This window comes from Bemisia tabaci, chromosome 4 (assembly GCF_918797505.1).
Source record: "Bemisia tabaci chromosome 4, PGI_BMITA_v3".
NCBI lineage: Eukaryota > Metazoa > Arthropoda > Insecta > Hemiptera > Aleyrodidae > Bemisia > Bemisia tabaci.
In genome coordinates this window covers 11,423,507-11,444,227 of record NC_092796.1, presented here as the reverse complement: position 1 = coordinate 11,444,227, position 20,721 = coordinate 11,423,507, and the positions used below count along the sequence as shown (strand labels likewise).

The 20,721-nt window shown below is 37.0% G+C and overlaps 1 protein-coding gene across 1 annotated transcript; it reads right to left on the bottom strand.

Moving 5' to 3' along the window:
- Nucleotides 1-8,877: 8,877 nt before the first annotated feature.
- Nucleotides 8,878-20,447, bottom strand: LOC109033518 (R3H domain-containing protein 4). The gene is made up of 7 exons (XM_019046181.2): nucleotides 20,239-20,447; nucleotides 18,253-18,530; nucleotides 17,236-17,351; nucleotides 16,526-16,723; nucleotides 15,890-16,031; nucleotides 14,671-14,788; nucleotides 8,878-13,145 (listed from the first exon to the last, which is right to left on the bottom strand). Exons 1-7 carry the CDS (start codon nucleotides 20,310-20,312, stop codon nucleotides 13,115-13,117), a joined length of 957 nt encoding a protein of 318 aa, XP_018901726.2. The 5' UTR covers nucleotides 20,313-20,447; the 3' UTR covers nucleotides 8,878-13,114.
- Between the last annotated feature and the right edge of the window lie 274 nt (nucleotides 20,448-20,721).

The following is a 20,721-nucleotide window of genomic DNA, read 5'->3' as shown; positions in this document are numbered from 1 at the left end:
ACCCGGTCCCGCATCTTGGATGAGCCACGGGCCACGGGCACGGGGGACGCCTCCGGGACCCGGGACCCGGGAGCCTGTCGCCAATTCCTCACGCATCGAGCTGCAACTTTAATGCATTCAATCGGGACTCCGCCTCAGTTGCCATGTCGTCGCCCGGCTCGCATGCTCTAGAGTCCCTTTATACCCAGAGTTAGGACAACTCGATTATCAGCTGACTGGCAGCCGGCCTTGGCTGGCCATGGAGGCCGAAACGAGTGCACCCAAACGAACGATATTAAGGGATAAGGATCAGGAATCCTGCGATGTCTGTCACACAAAAACAACAACATCAACAAATTGATCAATTAAAAAGAAAATGAGATTGGTTTGTGAATAATTTCTTAATCTATTTTCATTTTGGACCGATGGAAATAACAATTTACTCTTGATAAACCACAATTAGGTAATATTTTCATTATTCTTGTTCACATTCGAGGTACCGCCATCTTGGTGCACTCGTTTCGGCCTCCATGAGCGAGAACCAATCAGAATTGGATTTTTTTTAAGGCCACTTTCAGCCCAACCAAAAGTGAGTTGTCCTAACTCTGGGTATAAAGGGACTCTAGCATGCTCCAGGGCTCCCACTCCATGTCCGTCAAAAGTTCCGGAATTCGGAACTTTTTTGTTCCAATTGGATGTACTTCTGCCAAACGGAACTACGTGCATTAAGACATGAGCCCTGAGACCCATAAGATTATATGTATAACAGGGCTCACGTCATAATGCACATAGTTCCGTTTGGCAGAAATACGTCCGATGGAGATGTTGCATGTGTGAGGGATTTGCGATTTGACTGTTGTTTCTTATGTAAAAGTTCGCGAGAAACACGATGATGCCACTGGTTTTCTCTGAAATCAACTCCCAAGCTCAAAAAAAGCTCTCAAAGTGAGGCCAAAATGGAGGGGATATCCCACCCTACCTTGAGAGTCCACCTACACATCAAACAAACTCTCCATGCAAAGATAGGGAGCAAATACATTAGCAGGGTTGCCGTGTTTTCAGTTTCGGAGTCCCCAAATAAAGTGGCAGCCCTGTCAATGTATTTGCTCCCTATCTTTGCATGGAGAGTTTGTTTTGATGTGTAGGTGGACTCTCAGGGTAGGGTGGGATATCCCCTCCATTTTGGCCTCAACTTGAGAGCTTTTTTTGAGCTTGGGAGTTGATTTCAGAGAAAACCAGTGGCGCCATCGTGTTTCTCGCGAACTTTTACATAAGAATCAATAGTCAAATTGCAAATTCCTCACACATGCAACATCTCCATCGGGCGTACTTCTGCCAAACGGAATTATGTGCATTGAGACATGAGCCCTGAGACTCATAAAGTTATATGTATAACAGGGCTCACGTCATAATGCACATAGTTCCGTGTGGCAGAAATACGTCCAATTCTCCCACTCCGTTAAAAGTTCCAGGATTCTTTTTAGAATTTTTCAACAGTTCCGAGAAATTTCCGGAAAATGCAAAAGATCCGGAGTATTCCGCGAATTTCAAAAGTCACGTCCTGAATGAAGAATGACAAGTGACAACTTTTTTTCGGTGGGATCAGATCGGATAAGCAACTAAACTAACTGCAAGCAAAGCGTGAAGTATCATGCGGGTATGGAGGCGCTCCAAAGCGAGATTGGGCTCTGGAAGTCTTCTACCTATGGAACTTTTTTTCATCATCCATCATTACGAAACACCCTTATGCTTGCTCATCGTACATCTTGTGTTTCTGTAAAATTCTCAAGACCATGATTGTAATTAGAGCCCTGCACGATGATTTTCTAACTGAGCAATGTGTTGTAAATCGCGGAATCTTCCAAAAAATTAACCGAGTTTATCAGAAACTTACCAAGTTGTATCAAGCTAGAACCAGGAAAAAGAGCAGGTTCGGTATTTCGCCTTAAGACTAAATGTTAACGACAAAGTTTAACAACTATTTTCGGGTTCAAAATTATACATTATCTCGATTTTGAGTTTCTGACAGGCGAACATACGCGACGAGTTGAATACAAAACTAATTCCAACTCTTTTTTTTGGTTCTAATCCGGCTGAGAGCGTTTCTACCAGACTAATAATACGTCCAAATGATATATCGATTGATGCTCCCTTAAAAATGACAAAAAATTTGCAACGTTGCAACTGGACGTAAGTGTTTTCAGGGCTAAACCATCAATTAACATAGGCTCAATCATTGCTAACTTCTCCGCGCGACTCTGGGTTATTTTCTGATTGAAAAGACGTGATTGATTAATGCTCGTAAGCTCTAATGGCGATGGTTGCTCTGACCCAGGGAGCTGACAGACAGCCCCTTGAATGATCTCATTTTCACTCCTCGCGCAGATCATTGACTGAAACAGAGAGAATTAACGGCACGTGACAATCGCTCCATCGAGACATAGACAGTCTCGTGACGGAGACAATCAATTAGAGGGTTGTCAAGTTTACTAAAAAAAAAATCGTGCATCAATGGTCTAAGTTGGAAAATGCGTGTATTTGATTCGACAATCCCAAGTAGCACAGATTGCAATTGGTAGCAATTACTTGGTAAAATTATTGCAATTCCCCTAAGTGTTGTGTGTGTTGCCTAGCTTCTATTTGAAGGGGCCTCATATATCGAAACTTATTACAATAAAATTGAAATAAGTTGCAATTTTTCATTGCACTGCACATTGCCTATCTTTCTGACACATGGAGCTCGTTTTGTTGATTGTTTAAAATTGACATAAATCGACTAAATGATTTAAAAATATTGTAATTTAATTGTAAGAAAATTACAATTTTATTGTAATTAAATAGCTAAGTTATTTCGTTATTTTCGTATCTTTTCCTATTCTTATCTTTGCCTATCTTTCTGACACATGGAGCTCGTTTTGTTGATTGTTTAAAATTGACATAAATCGACTAAATGATTTAAAAATATTGTAATTTAATCGTGAAAAAATTACAATTTTATTGAAATTAAAAAGCTAATTTATTTCGTTATTTTCGTTCCTCTGTGCCACTTGGGCATGAACGATTCCACAAGGTGCAAGACTCGTCGGACAAACCCACCTTCCATGACCGTTGCGCATACTCAGCACGCGGCGAGCAAGTAATTTTGGGGGTCGACGGGTTGTTTCGGACTCCTCGTAAGGACTCGAAATGTTCAGATAGAACGAGATTGAGCCCATCGAAAATAAGTAATGTTTCAGCACAATTTGATAACTGAGCGTGGAGGTCGGACACTTTTAATGAATACGGAGGGGAAGTTGCGAACGCCGTGGGCCAAAGACTCTTGACGATGGTCGAAATTTAACACTTGGAGCTCCAAAGCCGAGAGGATATTGGCCCTAATTGATTTTAAACAAAGTAACCGGTCGATCTTTAGCACGAGCATCGAGTTTCGGTGGTAGATTCACAGTTGCCATGTGAGTCAGTCATGGGAAGAGGAGATTTTCTTCTCCTCTCCTTCCTCTTCTTCCTCTCCCTCTTCTTCTTCTCCTTCTTCTTCCTCTCCTTCTCCATCTTCCTCTCCTTCTTCTTCTTCCTCTCCTTCTTCATCTTCCTCTCCTTCTCCATCTTCCTCTCCTTCTTCTTCTTCCTCTCCTTCTTCTTCTTCCTCTCCTTCTTCTTCTTCCTCTCCTTCTTCTTCTTCCTCTCCTTCTTCCTCTTCCTTTCCTGCTTCTTCTTCCTATCCTTCTTCTTCTTCCTCTCCTTTTCTTCTTCCGCTCCTTCTTCTTACTTGTCCTCTCCTTCTTCCTCATTTGTTTTTTCTTTTTTTTCCACATTTAGGCTAATTTAAGGATTCTCGGTTCCCATGGACATTAACTCCCGTGATCTCCGTAAGGTCGGCAATCGACAATTAAATCGACAATCCCAGCGAGCATGGAGGCTATTTCCATTTAAATCTTCCGTCACATTCTTACGGCGCAATGATACAACTATTCGAACTCTCCGGAATGCGTGAGGTATGACGCCGCATTTGAAGGCGTTTTCAAAACAGCCAAGTTCCGATATGTGAATAATCGTTTTGCATAGTTCATATTATTTTGTTTCCATTTCTAACCACTTGTTTAATTATAATCCTCCTATAAAAGCACCCATTTGCTAAATACAATTCTAGCTGAAGCGCACTTAAGCGCATTCATGACTGCAAAAAAGTTAACGGAAATCGAAAAGGCCAGCGTGCATGAAGGCTATTTCAATTGTAATCTTCCGTCGCATTTCTAAGGCGCCATGATACAACTATTTGAACTCTCCGGAATGTGTGAGGTATCACGCCGCATTTGAAGGCGTTTTTAAATCAGCCAAGTTCCGATACCCGGATTATCGTTTTGCACAGTTCATATTCTTTAGTTATATTCCGTGCCACCTGTTTATTTTTAATCCTCGTAGAAAAACCATCCATTTGTAAATACAATTCTAGCTGAAGTATTTCAAGTATTCATAGTATTTTGTTTTCATTTCTAACCACTTGCTTATTTTCAATCCTCCTATAAAAATTACCCATTTGCTATATACAATTCTAGCTGTAGCGCACTTCAGCTATGCATTCACCACTGAAAAAATGTCAAAGGAAATCGACAAGCCCAGCGTGCATGAAGGCTGGCCCGCCACAAAGGGGGGGGGGGGGGGATACTGGGTCCACCGGGGCCCGGGGGGCCCGGAGAGGGCCCGTGTTACCCGTGAAAAACCACTATGAATTCACATGCATCCCTTGTTTCGTAAGAAAAAGTGAAAAATTTACCCTAAAAATTACGCAAAAGGTGAATAGGTTTTCAGAAACACAGTGGGGCACTATAGAATTCTTCCTTAATTTTCAAAGAAGTATACTTCATGGAAACTTTCTATCTTTTTTCAAGATTTTCAGTACTAAGGGATATTTTGTAGTAACTGCGTTTCATTTTCTTCCGTAGTCAGACGCTAAGAGTCTCCAGTCTGGGCATCGTCGACTTCAGTGGCTCATGGCTCAACTCCCTTGCCATAGACAAACGAAGGGGGACTCCAGGGGGGCCTGGCCCTCATAGAACTGAAAATAGTATCATATGCCCCCCCCCCAAAAAAAAAAAAAAAAAAAAAATTCCAGATGTTTTGAATGCAACAATTCGCAAGTACTTTGTGCTGCAAGTAGAAAAAAAAAACATAATTATTCCGCAGAAATTGATGGAAAAATTATTTATGGAAGCTTCAAAATGCGTCCGATTAGTCGTATAAATTCTAAAATTTCTCACGGGAATCCCCCTCGGACCCCCCCCCCTCCGTGCTTAGGGCCCGGACCTTAAAACTGGTACCAGGGATCGAGATGGGATGTGGCGAGCCTGCATGAAGGCTATTTACATTTAAATCTTCCGTCACATTCATACGGCGCAATGATACAACTATTTGAACTCTCCGGAATGCGTGAGGTATCACGCCGCATTTGAAGGCGTTTTCAAAACAGCCAAGTTCCGATACCCGGATTATCGTTTTGCATAGTTTATATTCTTTTGTTATATTCCGTACCACTCGTTTATTTTTAATCCTCGTAGAAAAACCACCCATTTGCTAAATACAATTCTAGCTGAAGCGCACTTAAGCGCATTCATGACTGCAAAAATGTTAAAGGAAATCGGGCCTGATCAAAATTGAACAATTTCAAGCTTTAAAAAATCGCTCAAGCTTTGTGGTACACATTTATTTTCTTGTATTTCCTGTATTTTTTTTTCCTTCCCTACTTCCTCCAGCAAGATTTCTCCCGGTATGCAAAACCCAAGACGGGTTGGATACCAAAACTATGGTCTCGATCACTTTTCTACCTAACTGTTTAAATTTTGAAACTGGAAAATCAATAGCAATTACAGAAAATAGAATAAAAGAAAAGAATAAGAGAAAGAGAAAGAAAAGGAGAAAATGGGAAGAAAAAGAAGACGACGACGACGACGGGAAAAAAAGACAAGTATGAAGAAAAGAGAGAGATTAGGAAGATATGAAAATAATAAAAAGAAAAAATGGGGGGAACCAGAAAAGAGAGGGTAGAAAAGAGGGAGAAGAAGAAGAAAAAGAAGAAGTAGTAAAGAGGTAGAATAGTTGTGAAGTTGCCCGCTTACTCGGAATATAAAATGCAAAAATTGGTTTTTTACCGAACGGTAAAAATTTATATTACTGTCATGTCGTCACCTTCTGGCCAAAGTATCACGAGTGCCATGCGACGTTAGAAAATTTCCGCCGCCATTTTATTTGTTTACAGAGAAATGTTTCAACGAGGCAGTCCAAAAATTTCACTGAATTTTCTTTGTGTTGCTAATGAATTCAATGAAATTTTCAAATAGATTCAACCGACAATTTCTCTGTAAAAAAATAACTTGGCAGCGGAAATTTTTAAACGCGCGCATGGTGCTTGTGATACTTTTGCCGGAGGGTGGCGATGTGAGTTCGCCTTCAATTTCAGAGTAGACATCACGAGCTACTTCTTGGTCGAACAGTGATATCGTCGTGCAATGATACTCTCACTGGCAACACACAATAAAATTAGCTTCTTACCCAACTGGAGGAGGTTCCTTTAAGTAATGTCATGTCAGCTTGCTTTCAATTTTAGTGTAAGCGACACAAGCAGAGCCGGATTTACGTACTTGCCGCCCATGGGTCGCCTGTATTTTGCCACCCCCTTCTCATTCGTTTTGATTCATTAATAAAAACCATTATGTGAACGTGCCGGAGGAGGAGGGGTGCATAAGACGTGTTTACTCGTGTTGGACACATTTTTTTGCGAAGCCCTGTCAACACTTCTAGCGAAAGTTCACGGAACTTTGCGCAAAAGTTAAGTTCCGTAAACCTATCTCTGTGTGGACTAGGCCTCCAATTTGTAAAAAATGAACAAAAAAATTATGAAAGAATAAACATTTTGGTTTAGGAATTTTAACTTCCGCCCCCGCCCCGCGCTGCCGTACTGTGTGTGGCGCAATGCGTGATGTATTCATGCAGTCTTGTAGGCGCTACGCGTTTCGCGCCGGCCGCTGCTGACCTAACTGTGTTTGACGCAATGCGTGAAGTATGCATGCAGTCTCGTAGGCGCTAATATGTGTTACATGCCGACCGCTGAGCAGAGGGCTTCTCCTTTTCATCTCAAGTCCTTGTCATCATTTCTCTCTGCGCCGCGCCGCTCCAGGCTAAATTGCGTGATTGGTCTCTCTCTTAACTCGACTAATTAAAGGTGCTGTCTCTTGTATCACCGATAGACAACAAAATTAGAAATTATACTCTCAGGAAATTAGAGATTTTGTCGCCTTTTCTAGTGTGTAATTTTTATTCTAAATTCGATTTTTTTTTTTAATATGCCTACATTTAAAAAAATTGTAAAATTTGCCGCCATGGACCGCGGCCCATTTGATTATGGCCACACCCTAAATCCGGCCTTGGACACAAGCTCCGACAACAAATCGACAGCGTAAGTCCGCAATATCACATATTTCGTTTGCGGTGTCTGAAAATCTCCGCCTCTATGTTATTTTTTTAAAGGAGGACAAATTAACATCATTCCTTGAAGTTTTTGCAGAATTTTCGTCGCACAGAGAAGAAAAATCACGGCAGTTTTAAAGAATTACCGTTGAGCAGTTTTCCGTTTAAAAAATAAAATACATATATGACAGGAAGTCTGCGACATCGCAAACCGAGTTATGTGATTGCCGACTTACACCGTCGAAAGACACTACTTTACCTACTAACAAACTTTACAGGCCACTTATCTTGTTTGCGGTGTTTAAATATCCGCTCCCATTTTATTCCCGTGAAGGAGAACGATCCAATATCATTCCTTAAAGTTTTCACCGATTTTTCTTCACGCAGAAATGAAAACCCGCGGAGATTTATAAGAATTGACATTAGAGTAGTTTTCCATCAAAAAAATCAAGTATGACAGGAAGTCTGCGATGTCGCAAACCGAGATACGTGGTCTGGTAGCCTCACCGTCGATATGGCGGGCGAGGGACCAAAAAGCACGCTCGTATCTTCGAAAACACGATTTTTCAGAAGAGTGAAAAAACTTTCCAACTCCCTCCAGTAGATCCAGTTGCCAATGCCAACGTAATACGTGGTGAAAATATCGAGAATGGATAGGATACTTTTTGAGGCCCTTGACGTTTTTGCTAAATTATGTTAGCAGTTACGATAAACGGCAGAAATACGGGAGGTGCGTGTTTTCGGAAGTAAGGACTGACGCCCGGAACGGAGATACGTGTTTTTGGCATGAGCACTTAAAACTTGTTTTTCTCCCCATTTTGAACCATAATTACGGTCAAACGGTTAATAAAACATAATAAATTGATCGATTTCGTGTTTTTGGAGTTACACGGTATGATGCGCCTTCACTTTAGCACATATGCAATCTTGGAAACTCGTCGGCTCAGGGTCTCGTTTGAATGATCAAAGGCAAGTTATTGCGGCAATGCTGCTTATGAGTTTGGGTGGTAGGTATACGTAAGTGCTTACACAATGACACTGCATGATGTCACAAGCCAATATTGGCGAGAAGAGAAAAAACTTGTAAAATTTATCGATGGTTTTTGAAAACATATCTTATGAAAAATGCGATTTTTTTCTGCAAAGAGGCTCCTTGCCTCTGGGCACATTGTCGAATAACTGAACTTACATTAGATACAGTAAAACAATTTTAAGGAAGGGGAAAAAATTGATAAAAGAATTTTGGAAAATAATAAAGACTAACTGCAAATCCATTACGATATATTAGATATGTAGAAAAATCAACATTTCAAGTTGACAAGATGGACTATGGAATTTTCTGATTTTACCTTCCACTTCTTTTGTACACTGTCAACTTAAAAAAAAGAATTCCGAGCAGGTATCGCTTTTAAAAGGAGAATTAAAAGAAAAATATTTAGATTGCATGCCCATTAATCAATTTATTAAATAAATTTAGAGAAATTAAATAGAATGATGATGCAATAAAATAAAATACAGCTAAAACATTCATTTAACAAAGAGCAGAGGTTATTAACTCAAACCTACTACCGAACATATCGGAAAATCTAATGACAATCAGATAGATACACTTTCAAACAAAACAGTTAATAATATCAACTACATAAAAACCTATTTGTTAGTTACAAAAAAAAATAAAATAAGATAAACAGATAAATATGACTGGATCCATGGAAAGGAGCCTCATTTTCTGGGAAAAAATTTTCTTTTATGTTATTTGAAAACGCAAACCACGATTTTCTACAGCAAAAATGTTTAACTTGGATCTTTAGGACTCATAGTTCCTTCAATGATTGAGCTATTGAGGTCTTTGCGTCAAAATTTCCAGATTTTCTTCCTCCATGCATTTGAGGAAAAGCAAATGCAAATTTTCTCCCATGAGATCAAGTCCCTTTTCACAGACTTGATCATACGTAAATAAATAAAACGTAACGAGTTCAGCTGCTTCCAAACCCTTTTTCCAATTCTATAGTATGTCTAATTATACTTTATAAGAGTTGCAATCTGCGATAAATTTGTGGTAAATATATGTATAAATAAGGAGGGGTAAGTAAATATGTACATTTTTTTTTTCTCTGTGCTATCCACAGGATTTGAGAAATTAACAAAACATAAAATAAACATTTTTGACTGAAGCAAAGTAGCATTAAAAAACATCTTGCAGAGTGCCAAGTGGTCCCTCTCTCAACTTTCCATGAATACAGGGTGTCTGAGAGTGATTTGCTCTAATATTCTAACTTTCCATGGTTAAAGTTTCCAACATTTTTTTTATTTTTACTAGGTTGTGCAACACAATTTCTGTTTAAGTATCATTAAAACCAGAGACTTTTATCGATGCAATCACAAACTTGATTTAAACATGATGGTTTTCATGCAAGTAGCAAAATATTATTTCAACGACTACTGGGGAAAAACAGCAGCACAAAATGACGAAATTAATTTACAACAGACTAGATTTGAATTTTACAAAATCGAAAACAAAGTTTTAAACTTGGATTCCCTGCCTTGTCCAGCTTATCCAGTTTGCTTGACACTCTCAGCATTTGAAAATATTAAAATAGAGAAAAGCATTCGTGCAAAGCAGGCCTGCACTGAAAGATAGCCGTTTCACAAAAACATTATTTTAGAAAACCAGCTGATATTGAATCACAGCCTCTTCCATAAAAAATATTTACATATTTTTCACTTCTACACCTCATTACGTATAGAGGGGACAGTATTTGCTGGAAACAAAACTTAACTTTACACCTTTTAGTTTTGGCACAATGATTTAAACTCGATGAAATTTACAGGAAAAATCCCATATATTAAGTTAATGTCATAACCATGTCCACTGACGGGATGACCCACCTAGTTTTTGATGAGAAACATATCAAAATAACACAGTAATATTCTAGACTTAACTTGCAGTATTTTGACTGGCCATTTTCTATGCTGATTGTTACATCACTTTCTGTGAATAGATCGAAGATAAATGCAACGAATCATTATCCAGAAAACAAACATTGAGAAAAATACAAAGATGATTGTTTCACCAGATATTTTTCACACCAACTACCTACATTTACATTTTTTTATTTTGTTACAATCCATGATTATAAGGGTCGATATAGTCATTAGGTACATCAATGCCTGAGAATTGAAGACATGATCCATAGGTCAAATTGGTGGCTTCAAGAAGTTCGTTGGTAATGATTTTAAGAATACAAGATCAAAGATATTATGACAGTGTAGGAAACCCTATAACAATGATTTGAGGAACAATCTCAACTTAGTCATAGGTGGCAGTTATGACAGAATGGGTGACACTACTTTAGGTCAATAGTGACTGACCCAATCAATGGTAAGTTAAAAACAGTCCATTTTTCCTAAAGGCACACAAGGTTTACCACTGGAAAAATTCTTTGATATTAATGCCAAGTTCACGCATCTAAATCTTCCTGAGACATTGATTAAAATAGAAACCAAAAAGATAACTTAAAATGCACCCACAAATAGCAAGAAAATTGCACAAAATCGACCTCAGCCATTCCTATTTACTGGAACTTTTTTATTACAAGCATTCAATTAGGAAAATTTGTGATAATCAAGCTGAAAAATCTCAGTGTTAATGCTGATCTTCATTATACAATTTCAAAAAATTCTGGTTTGCAATGGAAATCAGCTCTGTCTAAATCACAGAATGCTTAGAAACACAAATGAATAAATAATACGTAGAATGATGAGATTCGGCAGTGAATAAAAGATAGATAAATATTGATAGCAAAAAAGTTTCTCAGTGATGTTTTAACTGCGGTTTTTGACTAAATAACGTTTTTCATATTGTGTGGCATCTGAATAGTCTTAAAGGTACAGTGCAACAAACACTGAGTTGTTAAATGCACCAGGCACTCATGCGCCATAGATAAAGGATTCAAAGCAATAATACTCGTTTTCTAGGAATTAATATTCCTCCACAATCCAAAATGTTTCAAATATGTCAATAATTTAAAAGAAATCAAGGCAAGTTGTCCCCTAGAGCTGCGTTGATAGTGCAAAATTTCAAGGAGAAATTAAAATTAAGATGATAAATATAAATATTAATTTGAAGGCTGAAAGCTAAACTGACCTAGCTACAGTCTGCACCTTAACTTAAATCTATCTCATAAATACATTCAGATGACGAAGAGGCATTTCTTAGTTTGTAAAAAAACACATACAAAATGAAATACAAAAGGTAGAATACAACAAAAGAAAATAAAGTCATGAATTCTAAAGGCCCTCTTGATTGGCCCATGAGAGCTTCATCACCGTAGATTCATTTAATTGTATTTTATTTTAGAGAGGTTCCTTTAGGATATAATCCAAAACCAAAAAAGACATTTTCTATAAAGTTACAAAATTACACAAAGGGTAGAGAGAGGGAAGTTTTAAGGGTTTTGGCAAAATTTGAAGGCTCACAGAGAGACAGCAAATTATTTACATCAGTCCTTACTCAATTAAATCTATACACAAATTATTATCCATATGCTTTCACCAAGATGCACAAATTATATAGCCTAAAAATATAATTACAAGAGAGAGAAAACTGAAAACATCATCTTTCACATTGAACCAAAACTTCAGCTTATGATGGGCTCACAAAGAGATATGTAGAGGGAAAGAACTTTGGAACACTATCAAAAACAGACCAGGGAAATTATTGTTCGTCCAAATTAATATTCAGGCAAGTTATGAGAGTAAAATCTTTGAATTTAATCCTATATAAATGAAAATCTGAAATTAACTATTGGGTATAACCTTCTAAATGTATTCAATACCGAGGCTCATTGAAAACCTACATTGAAATTGTAGTGCAATTTGATATTTGCCTTAAAATCAGAGAAATGGGATTGGGATTGGATTCCCCTGGCAGGAAGTAAACGTGAAATGGACTCTCCTGATTTTGAAACAGAAGCTTTGAGCATACAAGAATAGATAAGGCTTTTACGGTCAGATCCTGCCAAGAATTTGCAGCAGTCAGTTGATATCTAATTATGTAAAATCGTTAAGAAATTCCCAGCTCTTTTACCAAAAAGCTTTTTTTTAGAAAAAAAGATTGAATTTCAAGTTTATTAAATCATTTCATGGACAAACCAAGTATTAGTATCACTATGAACGAGAATATGATGATATTTAGTTTCCCTCGTCGTTTTAAAATTTCAAAGGACTTAAAAAAGAGTTGTTAAACTGTAATGGACAATAAAGAGGAAGTTAAGAGCTTAATAATGCCTCTCATGAGAATATTAGAGGCTTAAATTTTTGATATTTAAATAAATGAACAAAGTTCTTGACCTAGCTATCAGCTTTTATCTTTTTCTGAATGAAAAATGCTACGAGAACCTAATTTAAGGTAAAGTTAACTTTTTAATTAACAAGAGCTCAATAATTACCAGCTCAAATGATACAAGACTACAAAATTTTCTGGCCTTGCTGATCTCGAAACAATTTACACTGTACGATCTCACGACATAGCTAAATCTACTATAATAGCCCAAGTATTACATACGAACATATGTACATGAATTAAGTCAAATATTGAAACAGATTCAACAAACATAAAAAAAGAAGTGAAGAGTCAATCGATTAAGAAATTTTGTCCGAGGTAAGATACAGCAGTTTAAGCTGCTTTCGGTGTGCGGCAGTTGGATCTGAAACAAAGATCATGACTGATAATAACTGATTGATGCTAAGACTTGCGCTGTATCTGTTCCAGAGATACAATGTTTTGAATTACACTTTAATGTTCTTTTAAAGTTTTAATTATGATGTTATAAGTTTGTATATTCAGACAAACTTATCTTTTTACATCTGCAAAACTGGGCGCAAGACAGGGTCTGAACTAGAAAAAATTCACAAATTCTTTTTTCAAAATCTTTTGTCAAAACGATTCACACAATGGGAATTTTGGGAATCAACTCCTGAACGAAATAATAACAAGTATTTTTAACACAGATTAAATCAAAGATTATACAAATGACATCATTCATATTCTTGTCATTTAACCAATATTAACTTTAAAAACTTGTATCTCAATTAGAAGTTGATTTCCAGACTTTCTATTATGTGATCCATTCTCCTTGTGAAATTATGAGGAGAAAATATGCTGCGTAGCGCTTTAATTCATACTTCGTCTGGAGACTTTTGGAGAAGGATGCACTTTTCAATCAACTTTGTATCTGGTACACATTTCTTGACCACGTGACCTGATGTGACAGATTCTGTACATAATTCTGTGTGTAATGAACCGGAATTTACCCTTCTTGTTCCAGCTTACTTTCCACAGAAAAAAAATTAACTTGTATTTTCTTGCAATGAATACACAAAACTAATACATTTGAGTGAGCTCAAGCAAACTTCTTAGTCACTTGCAAAGGACTGGGATTGTTATGGACTGGGTTGATGGACTCTTATGGACTATAGACTGGGATCAAAAAATAAATTTCAGTTAACTATTTTTTGTAATTCTATCTACGCCATTTCCTGATTCTACTCTCCCTCCTCTTTCAAAACTGTCATCGATGACCTGATGTACAATGAGTTATACAGACTTAACCCATTCGTATGTATTGGCAAGTACCTGCACTTGTCATGGCACACCATCTTGCGGCATTGCTAATGGAATGCTTTTGTCGTGTTTCTCCGTTTTTTTATAGATAGCGCCATTAACATTGTTCTAAACGTCATTCTAGGGTATTTTGTTGCTAATCTGAATGAATCTTAGTGATTTTTTTTCTTCATATTAAACAACGCAGTATTTTTATTGAAAAACAAATTGTATTGCTAGGGGCGGCTGGCGCATTTATAATGACATGAGAATGGGTTTAAAAAACATTTATATAACCATCCAACCTACATCCCGCCAGACAGATGTACCAAACCTGCACACACACATTACATTGGAAAATGCAGGCTTATCAACAATAAAAAATCAAATCCAGAATGTTACTATACAGAAGTAATAAAACACAGAATATGTGAGGGGAAATTTCCCTGAATGTGTTGAATACATGTTGTTGCGGTTTAGCTGATCTAAAAACGTATGTTCATTTTTCAATAAGCCCAAGCACTCTAAAGGACTTCAGGGGTCATGGAAAAAGGGACAGGTTAAGTTTTAAAACAACTGATCCAAATATGCTGGCATCCTACTAAAAATAATCAAGGAAAAATACTCACCGGTTGGACTGAAGATCAAGACAGTCCAAATATTCAGTCAATCGTAACGGAGGCACTGAGAACTTAGCTTTATGATTTGAAACTCGCATTAATTTATTTTTATTCTTGGCTGGGATGCCTGGGAAAAAGACAAAATATAGGACACATTATTTCTGAGAAAATAAAATTGAGCAAATAAAATAAAGTAGGAATTTTTTTCGCTTTACTTTAAAAAGGAGCATTTCCTTTTCCGTCGATGTTCGTAAGTTTCTATAATACGTATAAAGACAACAAGCTTAACTCATTTCCCATACATTACTGAAACCCTCACAAGTCATTGGATTATCAGAGTTGTCCAGTCTTGTTTACTGCCCAAGTAGAAAAAAAGACAACTCAGAATTGGATAATGCAGTGCCCTTTTATCTTTCAGTAAGCATAATTTGTCCACCCTGCAGCCGGATTGTTGAAACTTTAACTGGCTATGTCGGCACGATGCGACAAGACATAGTCCTATCTGCGCCGTGTAATATATCGATTTTCCATTCTTGTTGTGCCGACATAAATTTCAACAATCGGGCTGCTCATCTGAAAAAATTCTTCCGAGTCGTTTAGGATTTCAACTTCCTAAGTATCAACTTTTTTCTCTTTCTTCTTTAAGTCCTATTGAAATTAGACATTTTTTTATTTTATAAAGGAGCATTTTAGAGGCTAGGTACACATCATATTCGCATTGTACAGAAATATAATATTTACATTGTATATAACTTAATTAGAAGTGCAGAAAAGTGTAATAACAGTAATCATATCACAAAAGAGGTTTTATTATCTGACACTTTAGGGCACATTGATAGATTGTTCTGTAAATTCTTTAATTGAATGTCTAGGACAGCTTAAAAGTGTCTCTTTGAGAGTAATGCCAAATTTTTTCTTTCCTTCATTTTTCAATAATGACCTTGGGGGCTCTGGAAGAGTGTTAGAGCGGTTTAAGGCAGTGTTTTTCAATAGGAATTTATCTTTTTTCATTACTTGACTGTTTTTCCTGGAAAATTGTGCCTTGTATCATGCTGGTGGGTTGGAAACAAGCCCTCTTAACTTAAATGCCCCTTTTTTAACGCTATGGTTTGTTGTTGCTCCCCTTACGGGGGCCAAGATTATTTCATATATCTTGGCGGCTGCTAAATTGAGACTGACAGTACACTCTTCTACTAGATGTTAGTACTGAGTGTATTCAAAAACTCACTTTTTGACTGAAGCTGATAGTATTCAGTTACTCCATGCATGATCAACCGTTCAAAATCTGAAAGCTCTGCTGACTCCCAAATTTCTGCGGGAGATGCTTCAAAAAAGTTGACCAAAGTATTTTCCTGAGTTTCAATGATTCCCTGTGAGAAAAGACAAAATAAAAAATGACTTTATATTTTAAAAGCACATTAACCGTCAACAGAAAAAGGGATCTTAGTTCATTGGGAAAAAATTTTCAGTGCGCTATTTTTGTCCAAATGGGTAAAAAACATTGGATGTCTTGAAAATTAAATTTCCTTGGGATGATATTCTAGCTTTTTAAAATTCGTAAAATACTTCAGTGTATACAATTTCTGTTTTTTGTGGTTTTTTTTTCGAACTTTTTTGGAAAGAAGAGGGCCTGAAAACAAACAGGGATCCTTTTCTACAATCTACTATTGAAATATGTGCATACGTCTTGGAACCTATGCTAAAGCCTTGCACAGTTTTTTCCAATTTTTTTTAAAAACTGAAAAAGTGGAAGAGGTTTATGCACTAGCTAATTGTTTAATTGTAGGCACACAAAGTAGTGAGCAAAAGTTGCGAGCCAATATTTTGGTGTGAGATTGGATTCTCAAATAAAGTTTTTCCTTACCCGCGGGGAATTTCTTCCTTTGAATAAACTTCTCTGATAGGTGCTGATCTTACGAAAAGCGGTCTCTGCCAAAAACTGATCCTTGGTGCTGTTCTTACTCTTCTTTCTAGGCTTTTCCTTCTTCATTTCAGCGCTTTGAAGAAATTTCTTAGGACATATTTCGTCTAAGCCTAACCCACTGATGAACTTTGACAGCTCCTAAATTAAAAAGATGAAATAGTTGAAATCAATAGTTACAGCAGATGAAGAAATAAATTTAGTGGCAATATTTTTCAGGGAGATAATACATTACATAATTATGAATTTCATGATCAGTTTTAGTGCTATCGTAATTCAACTTGGTTCAATATAGAATTTCTGATTTTATAGGGTATTTTCTTAAATAACGACACATTGTGCTATGAATAAGTTAAATGCACCACTATGTTATTAGTTAACCGCTAATTTTCTCAATTAGTTTTCCTATTTCCACTTCGTTACAAGTGTATTGTTTGTGCATATGGTAAACAGTGCCAACTACTTTCTCGGACCTTGAGCAGTTTAACATAGATTGATTGGTAGGCCTAATGAGTCCCACAGTGAAAAGTTTGAAGATGAAACTCAAAACATACGGAGTGAGACACCTTGTTTAAGTTTCAACCATGGCCAAATCGGATGAAAATCCAAGAATTGAAAAGGGAGGGAAGGAGCACAAAATTTACAGCACTCACCTCTGAATCTTTTTCGGACAAGAGTCCATAGAAGGGTCCTTCTCTGCAACGAGATAGAAATGAATCGACATCATCCGCATCAAGATCTTTTTCAGCAAAGGCAATCAATTGCATACCTGATGAAAAATAATCATTCCATTTAACACACTTCTTCATTGCTAAAAATATGCAACCATAGTTTAGCAAGAAAAACCAGAGCTTGGGGTTTCAATTTAGATTTTACCAGGTAAGATACTATTTAATTTACTCATTTCTGGAAACCATGTACTCACATTTTATCACTGTTTTATCTACTACGCACTCAAATCTGTACAGTGCTCAGATTATATTAAAATAATCTGAGAGAAAAAATCAACTCAGTTGCACGATCTTAACACCACTTAAGTACAAATCTGCTGCTGTCACTCAGCACCCAGACATAATTTCAAATTAATTGGAAGAATCAAGATTATTCATTTTACAAAAATTTGAAAATTATAGAAGTCTCAGAGTAGGAACTTTTTGAGCTGCAGACTGCAATTGCACATAGACAGACGTACAATCACTAATTTGAGTGAGGCATGTTCAGAAGCAAAGAATGCTATACTGAAGCTTTCTTCATTTTTTCCTGCTTAGGTACTGGGTGTTTTACTAGATTTCTAGTTCACTAAGAACATGTCATCATTTTCGACAGCTTAGAGAGATTTATGGAATGAAGTTTGAATATATGAGATAGACATGTATCCTTAAATACATATGAATTATTCTTCGTGTAGCTGAAAAAATTCACATCTTTGCAGATTCAAGTGAAAAAAAAGTTTTCCGTTTTGCTTACACACTTTGCATTAATCATGGAATACAATCTCTCACTTCTAAATGGTAGAAGAGTGGAGGAAAAAAAATACTGACCTTTTCAAAGGAGAAAAAAATGCATGACACAGAAAAATAAAAGTTGGCAGATACCTAATATCTAGAAATATAATATTTCTTTTATCCTTTCAAAATAGGTAATTTTGGCTAAAAAGTTGAGGAACTTACTATTGGCATAGCGACGAGCAGCACGCTTTCCAAGAGATGCCATTTTCTTCGGGTTCAAAACCTGTTTATCAAGGAAATAAACCAATGATTCTGACCGGGCCCTTCGGCGGATCCTCGGAGCGGGCCGGCGGGGTTGCTCAATGACAAGCAATTGAGTAAGCTCATCATTCAACCTATTCAAATCAGATTCGATGAAAACAACTTCATCATCAAAATCGACAACTGCTTCCGAGATGACAGAGACTGCCTCCGATTCGAGGTCTGAGGGCTCAGGCGGGCTGAAAAAAAGTAAAATTGAAAAAAAAAACATTGAGTGAGATAATGATGTTCGAACAGATACGCCTGAAATAGCAAACAACAAATTATCAATCATGCTGTATAATTTAAAATCATAGGGTAATGCGTAAAGCATAATAACACCTGAGGTGCCAAGCGCTTCAAGAGTTGGACCACAAAACAGTCTGGGGGCATAGCCACTTAGTAGACAAATAAATAAATAGAGTACCTGGTCTGCTAACTACTGGGTGTGGTAATTTCAAATTCATAATGTAAAGACACCAATTTTTCAGCACAAATGGTCAAAAAATTATTATGAATTGTTGGGCTCAATTTTAAAAATAGGTAAAACTACATATCATTTCTAAATGCACTCTGGCGATCTAAAGGGCCTCATGGAATCAAGAAATTTCAAAAGTCGATAAATTCTTGCATTTTCTCTCTTTCAATGTGGCTGTAAAACGATTTTGTCTCAAAAATTTCCTCATGTACTGATGGATTTCCTGATGTTAGAGGCAAGCCCTAGCTTGCTTACTTAAGCATTTAGTACTATCATTTCATAGGAGTAATCCTAAATTTCGGGACATCTCAATTTTTTTTAATTTTACCCACAATTTTCTGATTTAAAGGAATCTTTCAATTTTATCCCTATTGCTTCTCTTTTCAGCAGTTGTTCCCTCAATATTAACCTACCTTCCATTTTCAAATGCTGGGTTGATCTTGGCTTGATCTCCCAGCTTAGTTGCATTTTGGTTTCCCTATTCCTGAATTAGCGTACATTCGAACCGTAGCCTTACCTAATTGACATTTCCCGCCATTTTAGACCTCAAAACTTGCATAAACAATAAATGTAAAGTTAGTGCTTGTGTCCATGCCAATGAAGTTTACTCAACTTTTAGAGTGCAACAAAAGATCAGCTGTCTTCAGTTCAGCATTAAACATAAATCAAGAATCAAGAGAGTGAACCGACTATTGCACCCTAAAAAAGCATTAACTTATTCCGTACTGACTCTAAACTGACTGAATTATGTTCTCATTAAAATTTATTTCTAGAGCTTACTTCCAAATTGTGTACGTTTCTATCTTTTGAATGCTAGTTTAATGTTTTGTCCACCCAGGAATATTTTCCTAGGACTGTGGAAAAAAACGAGATAAAAATGGTCTGAAACTCGGAAGCTTTAATCCAGCCAACAGGCATAACTGCTTCCAACATTCTTGCCCTTACAGAGAGATCATACGGTGAAAAATGGGCAAGTATCATCGAAAATGCAGCCGTTCTTGTCTTTGAATGAACTATTAAAATTAATTTTGTTTGAGCTTTCAGATTGCCGAGCAGATACCCTAACAACATGATAGCACAGAGTGTCCGATATCAATGAATGTTTCAGAGATTTTGGTGCGCATAGGTGAATTTTAAGTATTCCAAAACAATACTGGATATGTCATTGATGAGAAGTTTTCCATTGACATTTGTGCACGAAAACAGTGTCAAGGAATTTCGTAGGGACAGACTACTTAAACATCATTATGAACACTAAGACTTTGAGATACTCCGATAAATATGTATGCTGCTGGTAGATTTAACAATGGGGTTGCGAGTGTGGTTGCGGGAGGGTAAGAAAATAAAATCGGAAATTCGATGGAAAAAGAGGGAAGAGAAGTTGAAAAATTTAGGTGATAAGGAGGGATGCATAACAGATAAGAACTTACTCATTGACAGAATGATAGTTGGAGACGGATTCATCTTGATTGTCGATGTCACGACCAGTGCGAGTAATACCCATGATTTCAAACTAATTTCTGGGCGATTCCGACTTAGTATTCGGAAAATCTACAGAAGATATGTAAAATGCAACTTGAACGATGATTACGAGATGATCTTGAGTCGGACTTAAGGTACTCTAGTCGGACTGACTGACATCAAAATAGGCTGAGCGTTTCCATTGATGCAAAATTGTGCTTAATTTAAAATCTATTGGTAATAATTCTCGGGAAGGAAACCGGTCACATAATTATGTTCAAATATTTCTCCATGAATGAACACAAAATTAATTGATTATAAAATATGTATCCAATGTCAACTTCTTTGAAATGCAAATACGAATAGTAAAAATAAAATTCGGTCGGGCGAGAAAGAGAAACAGTGTAGAGTTCAGACAAGACGCCATCGTAGCCGCTTTGTTCAAGTTTTTT

What these genes read in the sequence shown, in the direction of transcription:
- LOC109033518 (XM_019046181.2), bottom strand. Translation starts at nt 20,312, where the DNA reads ATGGGTATTACTCGCACTGGTCGTGACATCGACAATCAAGATGAATCC. An exon ending in AACTATCATTCTGTCAATGA is followed by an intron (nt 18,531 to 20,238) that starts GTAAGTTCTTAT and finishes ACTTTTTTTCAG; the next exon opens with CCCGCCTGAGCCCTCAGACC. An exon ending in TGCTCGTCGCTATGCCAATA is followed by an intron (nt 17,352 to 18,252) that starts GTAAGTTCCTCA and finishes ATTTTTCATCAG; the next exon opens with GTATGCAATTGATTGCCTTT.